At 46.8% G+C, this 16,970-nt stretch overlaps 2 protein-coding genes across 2 annotated transcripts in view; one reads left to right on the forward strand and one right to left on the reverse strand.

The window, feature by feature from the left end:
- LOC128299481 (autophagy-related protein 16-1) overlaps nucleotides 1-16,970 on the forward strand; it is a 244,558-nt gene that overhangs the window by 448 nt on the left and 227,140 nt on the right. The window contains exons 2-3 of the mRNA XM_053035465.1: nucleotides 100-864; nucleotides 933-1,075. Coding sequence (XP_052891425.1) covers nucleotides 100-864; nucleotides 933-1,075 — 908 coding nt within the window. The remainder of the gene's footprint in view (nucleotides 1-99; nucleotides 865-932; nucleotides 1,076-16,970) is intronic.
- Nucleotides 3,672-16,970, reverse strand: part of LOC128299479 (uncharacterized) — a 31,767-nt gene continuing 18,468 nt past the window's right edge. Inside the window, exons 4-5 of the mRNA XM_053035463.1 lie at nucleotides 3,945-5,332; nucleotides 3,672-3,880 (exon numbers count right to left, since the gene is read on the reverse strand). Coding sequence (XP_052891423.1) covers nucleotides 3,672-3,880; nucleotides 3,945-5,332 — 1,597 coding nt within the window. The remainder of the gene's footprint in view (nucleotides 3,881-3,944; nucleotides 5,333-16,970) is intronic.

The following is a 16,970-nucleotide window of genomic DNA, read 5'->3' on the forward strand; positions in this document are numbered from 1 at the left end:
TGTAACGCATTTCGGATGAAGTTTTGCATCACAGAGCAACCATATGGTGCTAAAGGTTGTTGATTTTTTTGTTTCACACTATTTTTTCTGATATTGCAGATAATCGTTTATTCGATACGGCAGCTAAACTGCGGCAGGAAAATTTGGATTTGAAAATTGATAAAAAAATTCGGGACAGTGTAAATGTTACCGGCGCGGGTGGTAGTAGCACTGGGTTCGCGACGGATGTAGCAGCCATAACGAACGCCCAAATTCAATCGCTTGAAAAGAAGGTGCTTGCCCAACAGGAAGAGCTAACAGAACTCCATAAACGCAAGGGCGAACATTCGCAAATGGTGATAAACCTTAACCAGAAGCTGTCCGATCTGCAGCGGCTGCTGATCGAGAAAGAGCGGGTACTGGCAGAGAAGACGGCACTGAGCATTTCGTTGAAAGAAGAGCTAGACGAACTGAAAGCCTCACACGTTACAATAAAGGATGAATCGCTAGCTTCGCAGTTGCGCGCTAATGCGGCCGAAGACAAGCTGCGCGCTGTGCAGGATGAGAACACGAAACTGCTCAACCTGCTAATGGAATATAAATCGCGCGATGCCGAGATTATGAACAAGGAGAATGATAAGTTTGTTAAGGAGAAAAAGGCTCGCATAGAAAGTGAACTGGAACGGGCAATACGCGACATACCGGGTCCTTCGTCACTCGGACCTGATCTGGATCGGTTCGATGTAGACGGATTGCCGGAAGGTGTGGAGTTTAAGTTTGATGCTCACGACGGTGAGGTCAATGCGGTACGCTGGAGTCCGATCGAGCGTATCGTAGCCACCGGTGGTGCTGACCGAAAGGTTAAACTGTGGGACGTGGGAAAAGGTAACAGAACATTTTAATCCGAAGCACAGCCGCCAGCAGAAATTAATCGTAAATTTTTCCCATTTAAGGTATTTGTGAACAGCGCGGTGTGCTTGTGGGCAGTAATCAAGGCATCAATTCGGTTGAATTTGATACTACCGGGTCAATGATATTGGCCGCTTCTAATGATTCAGCCAGCCGTATGTGGTCAGTGGTGGATCATCGGTTAAGGGTGAGTGAAAATTATGATATTACTCTCTTTACGATTATCAGACATTTATTATTATATTTAGAAAGTACACGGTTGTGTTTATTTTTTAAATTTATTCACTTTATTAAAATAATGTTTCACATTACAGTAACGTTTTCCTATTTATCGCTGTAAACCGATGTTGGTTGGTTGAGCCACTGCTACTAATCGCTGTTGTTCTGCGCTGTAGTGTCTAGCGAATACATAGAAAACATATGCATATGTATTGTATGTAGTACTATTGCGTTGAGACACGCTTTTGCAATTCCTTCCTCAAGGGATTGCTGTGCGTGGCAGTTCGGTTAGATTTTGTTTTATTTTTTTTTTTGTAACGTTTTGTATCTTTTCTGATACTCTCACATTCGTTCCTTCCATATACTACCCTAAGGTTGTTTTGCGCAATTAAGTTAATGTTAATTTGATTTCATTACATTTAAATTAAGTTAAATTATCATTTACTTTTTTGACTTTTATGCGGTGTGTGTCTGTGTTTCATTTTTTGTTATTTTTTTATCATTTTTCATTTCACTTACATCTTGGCTTCCTCAACTTGATTCGTAAAGCGCGATTAGAAGTTGTGTTTACTGGAGCTGTGAATGCTAATGGGTTTTGTCAATACCGGTGAACAAGCTACTAGTAGCTGTGTCGAGACGAAATAACAATGCACTTTAAAATATTAAAAGAAACACTGGATGAAGAATATGTTTGCTGTAGTACCAGTAATGTCTGAGCTGATTTATCTTCGCTTGAAAAAAAATAATGTCGACATCATTTGCTAATTGCGTCCTTTGCTACTAACTATTGTTATGTATCTCTTACTGTGGCTAAGGTTAGTTAGTTTGCGAATGTGAAATGCCATCGCGTGTAGCGACAGTTTTATGCGAAGGTAATGCAGAAGACCAACCATTGACGGTATTGATCTTCTTGTTTGTCGTTGCCAGAGGGAGTTTTGGGGAAATGAGAAAAAAGTGGCGCACTTTAGCGTCTGGCGTACTGAGTATGGTTTGTGTTCATTTTATATTGCGAAGCAAACAGCGCTCATGCAAGATGCTCTCCGACGCCAAAGCTCCATGGGTGTCACATGCTCAAATGCGGTGTGCTTCAAAGAGCTAGTAAAAGTTATAGTTTATTGAGTAAAAATAAATTATGATAAATGCTTAAAATTAAGGCCGCACATTTCACTGGCTGACAAGTTGCATGGGACGAGGCCATTTTTAAAGCGGACTCCACCGGGCATTGTTCCCACAATGGGTGTCCAAATCTTCAATTGGATCCATCCTGCAATGCACAACTCAAATAAAAGCGTCTGTTACGGTTTCATTTCAATTGTTCATTGCGCTTGGATCGCTCGGTCCCAAACCACTCGCACACGTTCATAAAAAAACAAAAAAAAAAAACGTCCGCCGGCCTGAGCGTGGCCTTAAAGTCCGGAGAAAAGGACAAATGGATATACAATGCTACAGATTGGTCGATGTTTCCCTTATACCCTGCTTATACCACGGCCGCTACGGTCGCATTCGGGAAGGTTTAAATGTGGGATGGGATTGTTTCCTATCTTTAAACTACTTTGCTTCGCCCTTTGCTAGGTGAATTTTGTCTTTGTTTCTTTTTTTTTGTCACTATTTAGTCGAAACAGTTACTACTAATGCTAATACACGCACACACTCTTCATCACCCGTACGCTTGTGCAGTTGGGAAGGCTGCACAACCGTATGGCAATGCACTCATTCATCCTATCGGTCAGTCACGCATATCAGTCTCACAAACGGAAGAAGCTTTTTTGCGTTTAATTCGTAATGCCTATCACAATTACGCGTTCACCCTCGTCGCACACACAGTTCCTACCAACCCCTCCCTTATAATGTTTCGTTTCCCTTTTGCTGTGAAAGAGATGCCACTTTTTCTAATTCGATTTTAGTAAACACTCAATTGTCCTTCTGTTTTATATTCTAGTCGTCCTTTTCTCCAATAAGATTTAATTCATCGATTGTATGATCGCTTCATGAAGATGGTGATAAAATGATATTTGATTGGGTGTATGATTTGTTGATTGTTTTTTCTTCTTCTAAATGTGATTATGAGTTATTCATTCGCTTCTTTTATAAAAGACTCCATCACTAGAGGCACTTTCTTCGTTTTTTTTTGTAATCGTTCTAGAAAATAATAATTGCGCACATCCAAAAAAAGAAATGAGTAAATTTTTCCGTATATCCACCACGCGATATGGAGCAACGGGCACGTTAGTGATGGGTGAGCTTTGATCCTCGGGACAAAAGATACCACCCGTCGTTTTGGCGATAAAGTTGCGTTTCCTGATAGTAGTAGTATTTCGCATTATGTACAAATAGTGCTAATGCTACTTCCACCATGAACAACAATCCTATCGATGTGAATCGTTTATGAACAATGTTTTGTATTAGTTCCGTAACGTTCACAGTACAAAACTGTATTTGTTTTTGTTAGTGGATGAGTGTGTCTGAGTTTTGTTTGTTGTTGGTTACGTGGAAAGTCTTTTGTCATCTAAATCTGTTCCGGCGCAAATTTGGTGGGGATGTGGTCAGCATTGGAGTGGTGCGATTTAAAAGTGCCTGCCGGCGTAACCACTGTCATACAGTTTGCACATTGAATCCGCTCGGCTACCGGTCAGCGTTGGGGTCGGTACAACCGACGAACCCATTGAGGCATTCTCGAACTGACGCTGCTTTCGGCGACGTTGCCACAGATAAGTCCAAATGGCAATCACTGCCAGCTGGCCGAGCAGGAACACGGCACCAGCAACGATAAGACCTGGCGGAACGGAACAACCGATTACATACGATCCTTCTAAAGGTATGGGCGATCGTGTACTTACCTAATCCATTGACACAGATTCCTTGTCCATCGTTGGCCACGAACACGGTTTCACTGCTGCTTAGTTTTGGCTTGGCACCCTGCTGCTTTTCGAACCCGAACTTGTCGGTAATCTGGATCGATTGCACCAGCAGCATATCGTCCTGCGGGGCCTGGCGTGTGGTTTCTCGGCGATGGCGTACCGCCGCATCCATCAGTGCACTCATCGTAGCGTTAACCGATCGGCGCTTGCGTCCATACGACACCATCGAGCGCAGCTCCCCGCCGAAGTCGTCCTGGTCGCACTGTACCGGTTCGCAGGTCGGCATGCACGGTGTGACGAGCGCCCGGAACTGTACCATCTCCGACGAGGGGAACTTGAACGCATCGAAGTGCGAGAGCAGGATCTTGCCAGAGTTGACGCTCTTGTAGATTGGTCCCATGATGAAGTGATCCGTCGGACAACCGCGGGCATCGATGAGCGTAATTTCGCTGCTGTCCACACCGTCCATCGCGACCAGTTCGCGGACAAAGATTTCGTACGGTGACTGCGGGTCCAGGATCTCGAAGCGCAGCGCCAGGGGATCGCCAACTTCGGCCGTGCGCATCATTTCGCTGCCGTCGCGCGTGGTAATCTTCATCACTACGTTGGGCGAATCCACGACCACCTCTTCCGACAGGGCCGGTTCAATGTCACCCGTAACATCCAGATCGACGTCGTTCGAGACGGTCTTGTTGGTCAGATCGTACTGGCAGGTGACGGCCAGCCCCAGATCGGAGGACGTCACGATGGTGTCGTGATGCTGGATGACCACATCGTTCAGGTAGCGCCCCAAACCGTTCTGGCGCACGTTACAGTCGATGTCCTGGTAGCCCATGCGCAGTTCAAACTCTAGCGAGTTCTTCACATCAACCGAGCACGAGTTCGGCGATCCCTTGGCGTACACCTTGCCGTCGAACAGTTTGGAGGTGCGAATCTTGGCAATCATATCGCCGGCACGGCATTCGATCGAAACGTTGTAGCACGAGGATAGCTCGTAGGTGGCAGCTTCCGGCACGTCCAGATAGGGATCCTGAATGTCGGACAGCGTGGCACGGCTGTGATGGGACAGCCGGCACACCATATCGCCGGTATCACCGTAGTCGTACGAGTGGCAACGGTAGGGCGAGCTGAGGCAGAGCTCACGGCACTCGTCCACGCTGGCCACGTCCTGGTACACGGAGTCGACCGTCTTTAAGATGCGTCCGGATAGGCGCTTGAACTCGCACAGCTTGGTCGGTTCTTCGGCGCAGTTGTTCTCCAGGTAGTCGGCACCGTCATTCGTTTGGAAGGCGGAGGATCCGGCCAGCGTGATACGGTCCATGTCGGACAGCTCGCAAGTCATCGTGGTCTGGTAGAAGTTGGCCGAGCTAGAGAGCGAAAAAAAAAAATGATACGAGAAGACAACCAAATGCATGAGTATGAATGTTTAGCGGATCGATTCGGTCATTATGTTTTCATTTATGTTATATAGAATATTTGGAATTGCCGCATGGCATGGCAGGCATGCAACAGTTTTGCAACTAGCTGGTCCGCTTTTAGCAATCCGGAACGGTACCGCTAGCAATATGAGAGCCGTGATAGTGATCTGGGGCTAGTAGGGGCCGCACAAAGCAGAACACTCGACACATCGTGCACTGACATTCCACCGCACCGCACCAACTGGGTTCACCGTTACATGAGTTTGTCATATTCAAATCAGTAAAATTTAATCTCGACACCGATTGCCTTCCGTTTGCATACGTTGCCCTATATTGTGCGCAGCAAACAACCGGTGCAAAGGGACCATGGCTTTAACGATCCTAACGGGTATTGAATTCTAGTGCAGTCGTCGGTATGGTGAAGCAAAAGACCAGACACGTTAGCGCAACAGTCTTTGGCTTGCGAAGGACCAGGTCTCATCTGCCCAGTGTCGCGGCGTCCAGTGTGTGGTAGTAATTATAATAATTGATCAATTTCCATCGATAAGCGGATCGGAGCCTACCTACACACAGGACCTCGTGCCAGGGTTCGTCTGTCTTGTTTACAGGGAAGCAAATATGTTTCCGGGTATGATCGCTTGCCACCGATTACCACCGGCCAGGCAGCATCATGCAAAGATTGCAATAACAAATACAGCCCGTGACGTGCGCGATGCTGTGACTGCCGGACTGATGGGCTAAGAGTAAAAGTTGGTGACCCATAACCGGAAGGTGATCGGGGTAAATTGGAGCGAAACAAATTGAACAGTACGGGCGGCGCGGCAAGTATGTCGCGCCCTCACCCACCCATCCATTGTGCGGTCGCGAATGCAAAGCAAACAACCGACTCGGTGACCCAACGCCGTTGTCTGCGGTTTTTTTTGTGCGATGCTTTCCATTTCACGGGTTGACCCTTTCTCCACTTTTACGCTTTTGCATTTCGCTTAACCGCATCGCAATCCGTTCAGATTGCTATCTTCCCTCTGTCTACGCGGTTCATGCCTGGATTTGTGCGGTTACCACGTTGGGGTGGTTATGTTGATATGGTTCAACATTCAACGGCCAAAACGCGTCGCGGTGTGATTGTTACAGATGAGTTTCAGTTCGTCTAATGGAGTCATTCCCCTCCGAGAGACGTCGATAAATCGAAACGATACGAAAACGAGGCACGTTCTTAACGTTACGTGAAGTTGTAATTTTTCTTCTTCGATAAAACGTATTGTTAATTTATTCTTTTGCGATAAAGGCGGCATCTTCTTCGCGATGAAGCGAGGACGGGGGGGCCAAAACGAATACATGTGTGTAATCAAACCGGTGGCATCGAAAAGTTGGCTGAACAGTTGCAGGGGTTATAAAATGATTCAACCGCCAAAAATCCTTTACCGGTGTTTTGTGGAATGATTTTTTGGGATTTCGTGATAAAAATGACCCGGAAAAACGAGTTTTTTTTAAAGAAGCAGTAATGGTTTCTTCATTCGCAGTTTTTTTTTTGAGGTTTTTGCTATTCTTATTCAATGGGCAGTCGGTGTTGAAGTGGTTCACATGGTATACAGCAGGGGTCGGCACACCTTTTACTGATAGGGTCGGATAATAAAAGTAGAGCTCACTTTGAAGCTGCGGGCCCGAGAAAACCAATGAGGTTTTAGACAAATGAAGTAGGTGCAACGATTGAACTAAGAAATGTTACAATTTTTTATTTTTATGTTATGTTATTTTTGTTCAAATGTTACATGACTCAAAATAATTAGAATATCTGCGGAATGTAAATAAAACGTTGCTTTCTAATCGGATTTTGACAAAAATCCTGTAATGTTATCGAGATTTCTATTTTTGCGTGGCACGACTCTTAAACACAACTGCCCACGTTACCACGATCGTTCTGGACTTCGCGTTGAGGCAACTTTGGTAAACTATCAGAGCGACCAAAAATTAATTGGTTGATAAAAGATGATCAAAGAAATTTTGTTGAAAAACGTAGACAAATATGAAAAACAGTTGATATCAATAATGAAGGACATTTATGCATTGTTACTGTCATGGTGAAGAGATCTTGTGTTGTTTTTTTCAAATTTTCAACTGAGCCGGATAAAATCATTTGCCGACCCCTGGTATACAGAATGTTAATTGAAAACAAAACAGAAAACAAACGAAGTTGAAAGGAACGATTTTGAGATGAAAATAAAACCACAATCCTTACCGAGATGTGCGTTTGAGTGTAAGTGGTAAAGGGGAAATCGCGAAATCGGCCTCCCATCGAAAGGTCATTGATCAATCGCGCAACCTCCCCCCTTGTACACTGATCTAGTGGCGTGTGATCGCACGCAGTGGCGCGCGTTCGTTTGCCGATCGAAACCCTACGGTGCCATTTAGTGCTTGTTTCGTGTGAGCTATTTCCGTCGACCACGTTCCAAACTGTGGCCCCTGATAAGCGCTCTTGATTTGTTTAATTTACTATCCATTTTTCAGGCTCACAGACGGCTCTCATCTATCCTGCCAACAGGTAGCGGTGTTGCGTAAAACGGACCGTCCCCATAGTCAGCGTGTTATGTTTGCGCAAGCGACAGTGCGGACAGCGGATTGTGTGAAAAGAAATGGAAATACACATAAAACTTCTCATTCGCGTTCACTCTGCCTCGGTGGAGGGTGTTTGAAGGCGGTGGGGCACAAAACCCAGGCACGCAATTCGTGGTTTCTGCCATGATTGGTTTGGGTGCTTGATCGACCATCCGCGACCGGTGTGGACCGGAGAAAGAAAGATAGGTCATCGAACCGGAACGTCCTTGAGAGGGAAAGGGCGGTGTAAGCATAGCCTCAGCAGCAATGATGGTTAGGAGTGCGAGAAACAATAATAATGACACTTATGCTCGGCCACAGTGGAACGCCCCGTGTGTAAATTGAGCTGTTTTGGTGGTGCCGGTAGCCCAACGGGCAAAAGGCTGATGACATTCGTACCGGCTGTGTACCGTACAAGATCGGTGCCGTTCCGGTGGTTTGCGTTTGATGATTGATTACAGCGACAAACCCCGCACGGCGGTGCGTGGCGTAGATCGGACAAGCAAGCCAAAATCCCGAACGCAGACTGATGGACCTTTATCGACAGCCCGGACAGGTCGGCTGCCTGCAAAAAAGCAACACGCGGCTGGGAATAGATGGATCGATCGATAGAACCGTTCTGACACGGTGCTATTCATTCGCTTCAGGATTGCTCACTGTGCGGGGTGATGTGAGCATTCAGCAAACGATTTGTTCGCTGTCATGTAACACAAGGATTACCATTCGGAGGCGCATCGTTCTGTTGCTGATCGCAATAATTGGCGATCATTAGAGTCGTCGCCCAGTTGTCGCATGGTTGCTGTCTCACGAGTCTCTAATCCTCCCTCTACCATTGGGTTGTTCAGGCTGGAGATCACCTCGCCGCATCGCTTGACTTGCTTTAAAAAAAGGAGGTGGTCAACGATTCCGATTCCGCCTTGACGCGGTGCCCTCTAAAGCAGCGTGGAATGCTTGTTCTGCAATAGTTTTAACAAGCGCATGGTGCTTTATTAAATCAAAATGGCTTTGCATGGGCGTTATGCAAGACCCCTCGGTCGACGGCAAAGCAAGCAAAAAGGGATATGGTACACGCGGGAAAAACTTGGGGCAGATTCTCTACATGCCCCGGTCTGCTTGCACACAAAACCCCCGTGGAACGATGGGGTTTGCGATAGGCAATAATAATAGGTTCGCAGTACATCCGGGGATAGATATTTTTTTTTACTTGTTATTACTTTTATCTTCGACTTCCATTATTTGCTCCTCATGTGAGCGCGGTACCAAATCGAGCATAGTGCAAACACAAATACACACCCTTCGCTTCCATTGCTTGCGCGCTTGTTTCATAAGCGCATTGACAAGCGGAAGGGTTTGCTTAAAAAGGGTTTCAGCCAAAGTTGCATTTCCACAATGGACCCGCTAGCAAGCTCCAAATTGGAAAAGCCGCCAACCAGCCGGGGTTGGGAGAGATTCTTATCAGTGAAAGAAGTTGAGCAACCTCCGGCGTGGAGTTCTGGTGGCGTGGGGCTGCAGGGGATAAAATATAAAATATGTACGGTTGTGGTTGGGTACAAAGTGCGCTTAATGGTCTCTTCAACCCTTGTTTGCTAACAATTGTGGCGAAAGATGTCCTCCTATCGTGCCAATATTTTTTCCCCCCCGTTTCTCTACTGCTTCGTTCAAACATTCTGCTTGTGCAGCACCATCTCTTCCCGAGCTGGCGAGACTGGCCAACTCCCAATCTCCAAACCCTTCTGTAGCGTTAGTCGTTTCCGGCTCGGGCACATAACATGGTGGTGGGTTCGTTTGCCCCGTTCTCTGCCCTGTGCTCTAGAGGTCGTGGTTCAAATAGTAATTGTTTCCCTGCTGCTATCGTCTAACAATAATGATATAGTACGAGCTTCCCAGCTGCTTCTAGCATCCTTCTTCGGCCAAACTCCACAATACACACACTCCCCGTATTGTTGTTACTAAAAGCGGAAGGTGATGGACCTGTGCGGCCCATGTTCAGAACCGCGGCGTTGTGGAGCGGCATTCTGAAAAAGGGCGTGTTGCGCCTGGTTTCGTTCGCGATCGAATTCGAACACGACTAGATTTTGCGCAAGGTGTGCGCGACTAGACCATGATGCGGTCAGCACCGACCGAAAGCCGAAGGGAAGAATATAATTAACAGGTTGTTATGGATTCCTTTTGAAGATGGTTTAATGCTCGACAGGAACGCTAAGCTGAAGCACCGCCGAGCATTGGTGCACAGAATCGGATCGGCGTACAATTACGATACTGGCTCACCGGCTGGCCGGGCACACCCGTCGGACGTTTGGAGGGCCGTTTGGCCCTCTGGTGTGTATATGCGCGTGGTGTCCGCGCATCGTGTGTTCCTTTGGTGTGTGTGTGTGTGATCCATTTTGTGCTAATAAGACAAGCTTCATCACCCTTCGAGCGGATGAAGAATGAATCGGTACAGGTTGTTCACTCTTTCCTTCTCTCTCTCTCTATCACTCTCTCAAACACACACACTTTATTGGGGGGGATAATCCTGCAGTGGTAAGCACGTAGCGGGCGGAACGTTTCGGAGTGTCCTAACCGTAACTTCTGCTTGCGCGTGCCGTGTACGATCTCGTCGAATGATTGGGGAGTAATTGGAATGTCAGTGGAAAATCGCGCACAGGGCTCGCCCCACATGCCAACACGACAGGCCATCCTTCCCTTGGCCGGTACGGTTCGGATCCGCCGTCGTGGAGAGGGTAGACGGTACAGACAAGATCTACTAACTGCTTGATGGTTATCACCGCACCACACCGTCATGTCGCCGATCTAACAATGGTGCAACGTGCACGTAACGGGAATGGGAGACAAGGAGAGCTTGGTGCAGAAGTCACATCATGCCGGTGACCTTAAGCGCAATCCTCCACACACACACACAGGTGAAGAGAGCGGGCTGCAAGTTTAATCTGCCGGAATCGATCTTTTCCGAACGCCTGCTACGTGCTACGTGGAGATCAACAAACCGCAACGGCGTATCGTAGCTGCCATGCTCTAATCCGTGTACCATAATTTACCACCGTGCTTAGCTGAATGGTTGCAAGTTAATTGCGCATGAGTCTTCTGCCTGCCAGCAACAACGAGCCCACAAGCCTGTGGGCAGGGATTTATGGAAAATGTCACTCGCATCGTTAAGCTACACGTGCGGAGATTTGGAGTTGAGTTGTCTAAAGTTGAGTTCGGATCTTACACCAATCTACTCGCGTGTGTTCTAGCTGTTTTTACTAACTTCGCAAAAAGTGTAACGGTAAGCAAGATTAATTGCTCGAAGCACAGTTTTACACAATGTTTCCATTAACACTGGGAGACGTAATTAATTCACCTTGTCAAAAGAAAATTATGTGCGCAAAGTTTTGCCATCGTGTGGAACGCCCGCCGGGCGGCCAATGTGTGGTCGCAACCAAAAAAAAAAAAAAAGAGGTCAAAATTCACATTTGCTCGAATTTGGCTATGTGTTATCGTGCTTTTCGCGGAATTTGTTACTCGCAAACATATCGAATGAAAACAATTTAGATAAGATCGTCGTCCCGACATGCGTGAACAAAACAAAACAAAAACAAAGGGATAAAGCAGAAGAAACGTGTTGACAAGCGTAAATAGCGCACCGAGCGGGGAGTAGTACAATGGTGACATGTGGTTATCGCCCCCCCCCCCCAGCCGTAGGGAAAACTGAAACCCTTTTATTTGCAATTTAATGTCTGCTAGTCGGCACTGTAAGTAGACACATTTGGGCGACACTATAAATCACTTTGCACGACGGGTGAATACGGCGCGTTGCAGGTTGCTCTGCTGGGCGCGCAGGTGTAATAGCTCGGTATGGACAGACGCGTAGAGCGTTAATTATCTCTTCAACGCAAAAAGAAAAGGCGGCAGCATCAGTTGGGCCGCCCAAGTCTCCTCTTGCGCTATCGGGGTTTTTAGCATTCGCCTACTTTGTTTGCACAGGATTTGAGTCTTTCTGTTTCATTAACCAGTGGACCAACACGCGGACGCCCGTTCCCGATGGTGATGCGGATTAGTTCAGTAAAGGAGTAATTAATTTGCCACTATCTCAGGTACACGGATCATTAGCAAGTGTATTTTGTTTTATTTCTGTAAAGACGCGCGTTTAGACTCGTGCCGAGTTTTATTTTGTTGCTCCAGTGGGAATGATTGCGGGGATTCATCCAAGCGGCTTGGTAAGATTCCGACGAGCTCTAGCCAGAAATACCAAACAAAGCTGTGGCTGTAAGGGCTGTGTAGGGACAACGGGGTTTGGACTAATGCCGTAGTGGGACACTTAGTTAGAAACGCCTCCCGGGCATATGCTACCAAGCAGTAGCCATGAAGCATAAAACAGTAACACAGCATAAATAATGCATAATTGTAATTGAGTAATCAAAAGCCTTTCCGTGCCGCCTCGGTCAAGCAATGGGATCGAGGTTGGTTACACATGCCTCACATTTTCAGCTGCCTGCCATTCGAGGTGCGGATGAATGGATACCGGGTGTGCTAGTGCTAGTGCCCGTAATTGGGTCAATCGAAAATGATGTTGAGTTTTCTACGCCACGGAGCAGAAATGTGCTAACGGGGTACCATCGCTACGAGATGATGTGTTGCTCTCCCGTCCATCGCACTATCGATGGCGGTTGCACCTCCTGCGATCCCCCACAGCTGGGTAGCCAATTTCATTAACACCTTCTCTTTCCGCGCGAAACGCGCATACAAAGCGGCGGCGTGTATGCATGGGATTGAGGGTTGCTTTTTTTTTCTTTCTTATTTTCCCGTTGGCACACCGGGACGTAGCAGTACCGGTGCACACCCTTCGCTTTGCTCTCCTTAGGCTCGCGAAGCGTCGTACGATCGAGCCACAGGCCCAACGAGGGCGCAAAGAGGCAGGATGATGTTTGGCATTCGGAGGCTGGGCTCGATGTTTCCCATTCCCTTCCGAGGCCACCGACGTTACAGTTAGCGCGATGAGCTGATTCTGGAGATGTAGTGCATATGGATGGAACCAGTTACAAGGTCGTAACGCGGACACACCTGGCATCTGGGTGGGGTGGTGGGGAAATTTGTTGTTAGTCATATCGCGGCAGATCACGCCGAGTTCCGTTAAGGCATTGGACGAAACTTTACCACCGGAACACCAAAAATCGTAACGGACGATTAGGTTATGTAGTGTAGAAATGTGTTTCACTGAGCGTGGAATGTAAATAACAGGTGGGCTGATAATTGTTTGGCCTTAGACAGTAAAACATTTTTTTTGCAAAATTATTTTTTGTATTCAACATACGTCCCTTCAAGGGTGGTTCACCGATTACAGCCGGTTTTCAATTTTTGGTTACTTTACATTTGTAAAGTAAAAAATGCTGTTACTTTTGTAATAGCATTTGTCATTTGCCTTTAAAAAGGCCTTCGGCGATCACCTCTTCATCCGACGAAAATTTCTTCCCTCCGAGCATCCTTTTGCGATCTTAGAAATGAATTCTTTTTTTTTCTTCAAATGTGGGCGTTTTTTGGCGGCCATTTCGTCCTCCAAACGCTCCAATAACTTGATATAGTAGTTGCTGTTAATGGTCTTTTCTTTCTCAAGATGACGATTATTTCTTGCGAATCCCAAAAACCTTACGCCATAATCTTGCCAACTGATGCCGTTACGCTTGGAGCAGGTTCATCGCGTGCAGTCCACTCGGATGACTGTCTATTGGACTTTGAAGTGACATGGAGAAGCCAAGACTCATCCATGGTAACATATTGGCGCAAAAACTCGAATTTATTTCGCTTAAACAGCTCCAAACTCTGCTCCGAATCATCAACTCGTCGTTGTTTTTGGTCAAATGTGAGCAAACGAGCTGCACAGAGCTTTCTCATATCCAAATACTCGTGAACGATATGTCCAACACGTTCCTTAGACATCTTTAGGGTGTCAGCTATCTCGATCAGCTTCACATTATGGGTGCTCTTAATAATGTTGTGATTTCTTTTAATGTTTTCTTCTGTAACCACCTCTTTTGGGCTTCCACTGTGTTCACCGTCCTCAGGGATCATTTCACCACGTTTTAATTTAGCATACCAATATTAGATGGTTGATTTTTGTAGAGCAGTGTCCAAAAACTCTTCATCAAGCCAATTTTTGGTTTCGACTGTATTTTTCCCCTTCAAAAAGCAATACTTTATCATCACGCGAAATTCCTTCTTTTCCATGATTACTCAAAGCACAAAAGTTGCGTCACACAAAATGCTTCAGCCTACTAAGTTTTTGTCCGAGTACTGTCAAATTTGGACAGAATTTATTTGAAGGTTGGTACAAACGAAATATGATATGGATATAAGTCTTCTAGCGCGATATATGTGTTGGGCCAAGTGTTTTGCCTCGATATTACACTCCGATGAATGTAATTTCACTCATGTGCCAAAGGCTCTCCATTTGGCAAAACCGATCCGGAATAATCGTTAATTTGATGCTCTGTTTACCGATAAAAGAAGACCTATTGTGCCAAAGGTTCAGAACCCATCGTTTAACGTTCCAGAATGACCGGTCAGACCACTGCCGGGGTAAGGTGAGGTGCTATCACATTTCCCGTATGCTAATGAGACCATTCCGAAAGACGTTCATTGGAATAAATCCTTCAATTTTCAACGCAAACAGCATAGTTGAGCGTAGCGGGAAGTGCATCGGTGCACACCTACCCCGCGATCAGTCGATCCGTTTCGCGACATGCCGTCGATTGTGTATCGCGGGAACGGAAGCACCCAAAACCCCCACAACACGCCGTACGTTCAACAATAGATTGATGGAAGTGGAGGGACATATTAAGCAGGCTTTAGTAGCTTGTCCCGCGGGGCGGCGAAACCCTTTAAGACGGGTCCGGTTTCTACGTCTACGATTGTCCTGTCCTGCCCGTCCTGTGTCCCGTCCCCTGCCAGCATGGGGATCGATCAATCGCGATATCACATGACAGAGGGACATGATTTATGTTTGGCAAGGAGAGTTCTGGATTCCCGGTGACGTGCATCGGCTTCTTTTCTAACCTCTGCTTTCTACGCGGGGTGCTGCTACTGTGTGACGGCTGTAGGCTACGGGCGATCATTAACGAACAATTTTCGCTCCTGTGGAAAATAAATCGGGGACCCAAAGTGTAACCAGTTGGCTGTGTGAAGATACGAAGGACCGATCGGCCATGGGGTTCGAATCGAAGCAGTGTGGGTCGCTTAGTCAATACGTGACCAGAAAGCGATTGCTACACGGTCACGCAATTTGGCGCCAACCGCACAGAGCGATCGCCGTAGGTGGTAAAAAGATACTCCTATTTTTTGCTTTGTTTTGTTTTGCAGATATTTTGCTGCCACCGATGGGGTGGGGACGGTGAGCGCTCATTGTAGGTGAAGAGATATGAAATTTAAAAAAAGAAAGAAATAAGAGAAATAGCATCTCAAACGTTCTTTTACCGTTGTTGACAACCGTTTGACTAGCGTTGAAAACGGACAAAACAAAAACACACACCCAGGGGGCTGGAGGACTGGCTGTACAAGTACGATCCAAACAATGTGTGGCTTGCGCGCGGAAAAGGGATTGACAGTTTATCTTTTGCCGCCGCGCAAGCGATTCTTGCAGCGGTTGTAGCAAATAATATGACAGCTCCGGGTATGATGATAGCATTCGACACTCGTGCAGCTCTCACTCACATTGCATGCGGTCCCCCTAGATCAGAGAATGTCAGCCGCCACAGCCGGAGGATCCCCGCTGGTACGCGCTGGAAAAACGGATTGTACGAGTGTGGCCACTGGGAACGGGAGCACACTATCGATACCAGAAACGTGCTAACACGCGAAACATCTAGGCGTTTTGCTAAAACAAAACCTGAAAGTAGAGTTCCAAGTCAAGCAGGGTTTATGCTTTCTAGCCTGCAACCGCCTCCAACACTCGCGGGAAATTCTCACTCAATACGCTCCCATCTGATGAATTTTCCACCCATGGGCATCCGTTTTAATTGGACTTTCTACGGTCAAACTCTCCCGCTAGAAGACACGCGGTGGACACTTTGGACGGCGGAATCTAACCTCTAGTGCAAAGGATCGCAGCACGGGGGAGAGTCGCTGCGACAGATCGGCATCGTGAAGATCGTCCCATGATCGCGTGTGCACGATGCGGTTAAATTAATTAGACTTTCTCCTTCCCTTATCCCGTGATGTACTCTGGACGAGGGGGAGGCTACCTTATCGCTTCGTCATCAGTCGTACGGGTTGGGTCCACTGCGGTGGATTTTTTTGTTGCTGTTTAAATCATCGCACCGCATGAGCATGAGTACAATTATGTGGTTCGCCTCTGAAGATGATATTTAAAATTGGTCGGATGAGGCACACATGCCATGATCACCAGAATGAGAGTTGCTGACCCAAAAATATTAAGGTGTATGATCGTGGTGGCTTCGTTGGGGTTTAATAGAGGTGGCGCCGTCTTGAGAAATAAATAAAATCTCGTCTAGAATTTTTCGCACAGCCTTTGTGCATCCCCGGCGCTGCTGTTTGAAGTGAAATGAAACGATTGCACACGATGAAACGCACTGTGGTTGCGATCGAGAGTCGATCTTCTGCTTTTGCTCTGCCCGAAGGTAGACACAATGCTAGTACTAAAGCACTATTTTTTTCTGGGTGTGTGTGCGGAGTTGTTATTTTGTTGCCTGCCCATTGGATAGTAATTAGAACCGTGAACGGGCGACCAAGCGAACGGTACATTTTACGGAACTTTGGCGCGTCTCTTTGGTCTCTCTGTTGTAGGGTCGCGGCACAAGTAGATAGGATAATTAATTTTCTGCCAATTAATAAACACACACTAATTTCATATTATTTAGCGCTCGCGCGCGCACACGCTTGAGCCCATTTTTTACCGGGCCCACCCGAGAATAGAAGACCGGGTCCCGGGTGTCGTCCGAGCGGTTGCTTGCTGGTCCCGCGATATCTCGTGGGAGACTTTCAATGGGCGTGTGTGTGTGTG

The sequence above is a fragment of the Anopheles moucheti genome, chromosome 2 (genome assembly GCF_943734755.1).
Source record: "Anopheles moucheti chromosome 2, idAnoMoucSN_F20_07, whole genome shotgun sequence".
NCBI classification, from domain to species: Eukaryota; Metazoa; Arthropoda; class Insecta; order Diptera; family Culicidae; genus Anopheles; species Anopheles moucheti.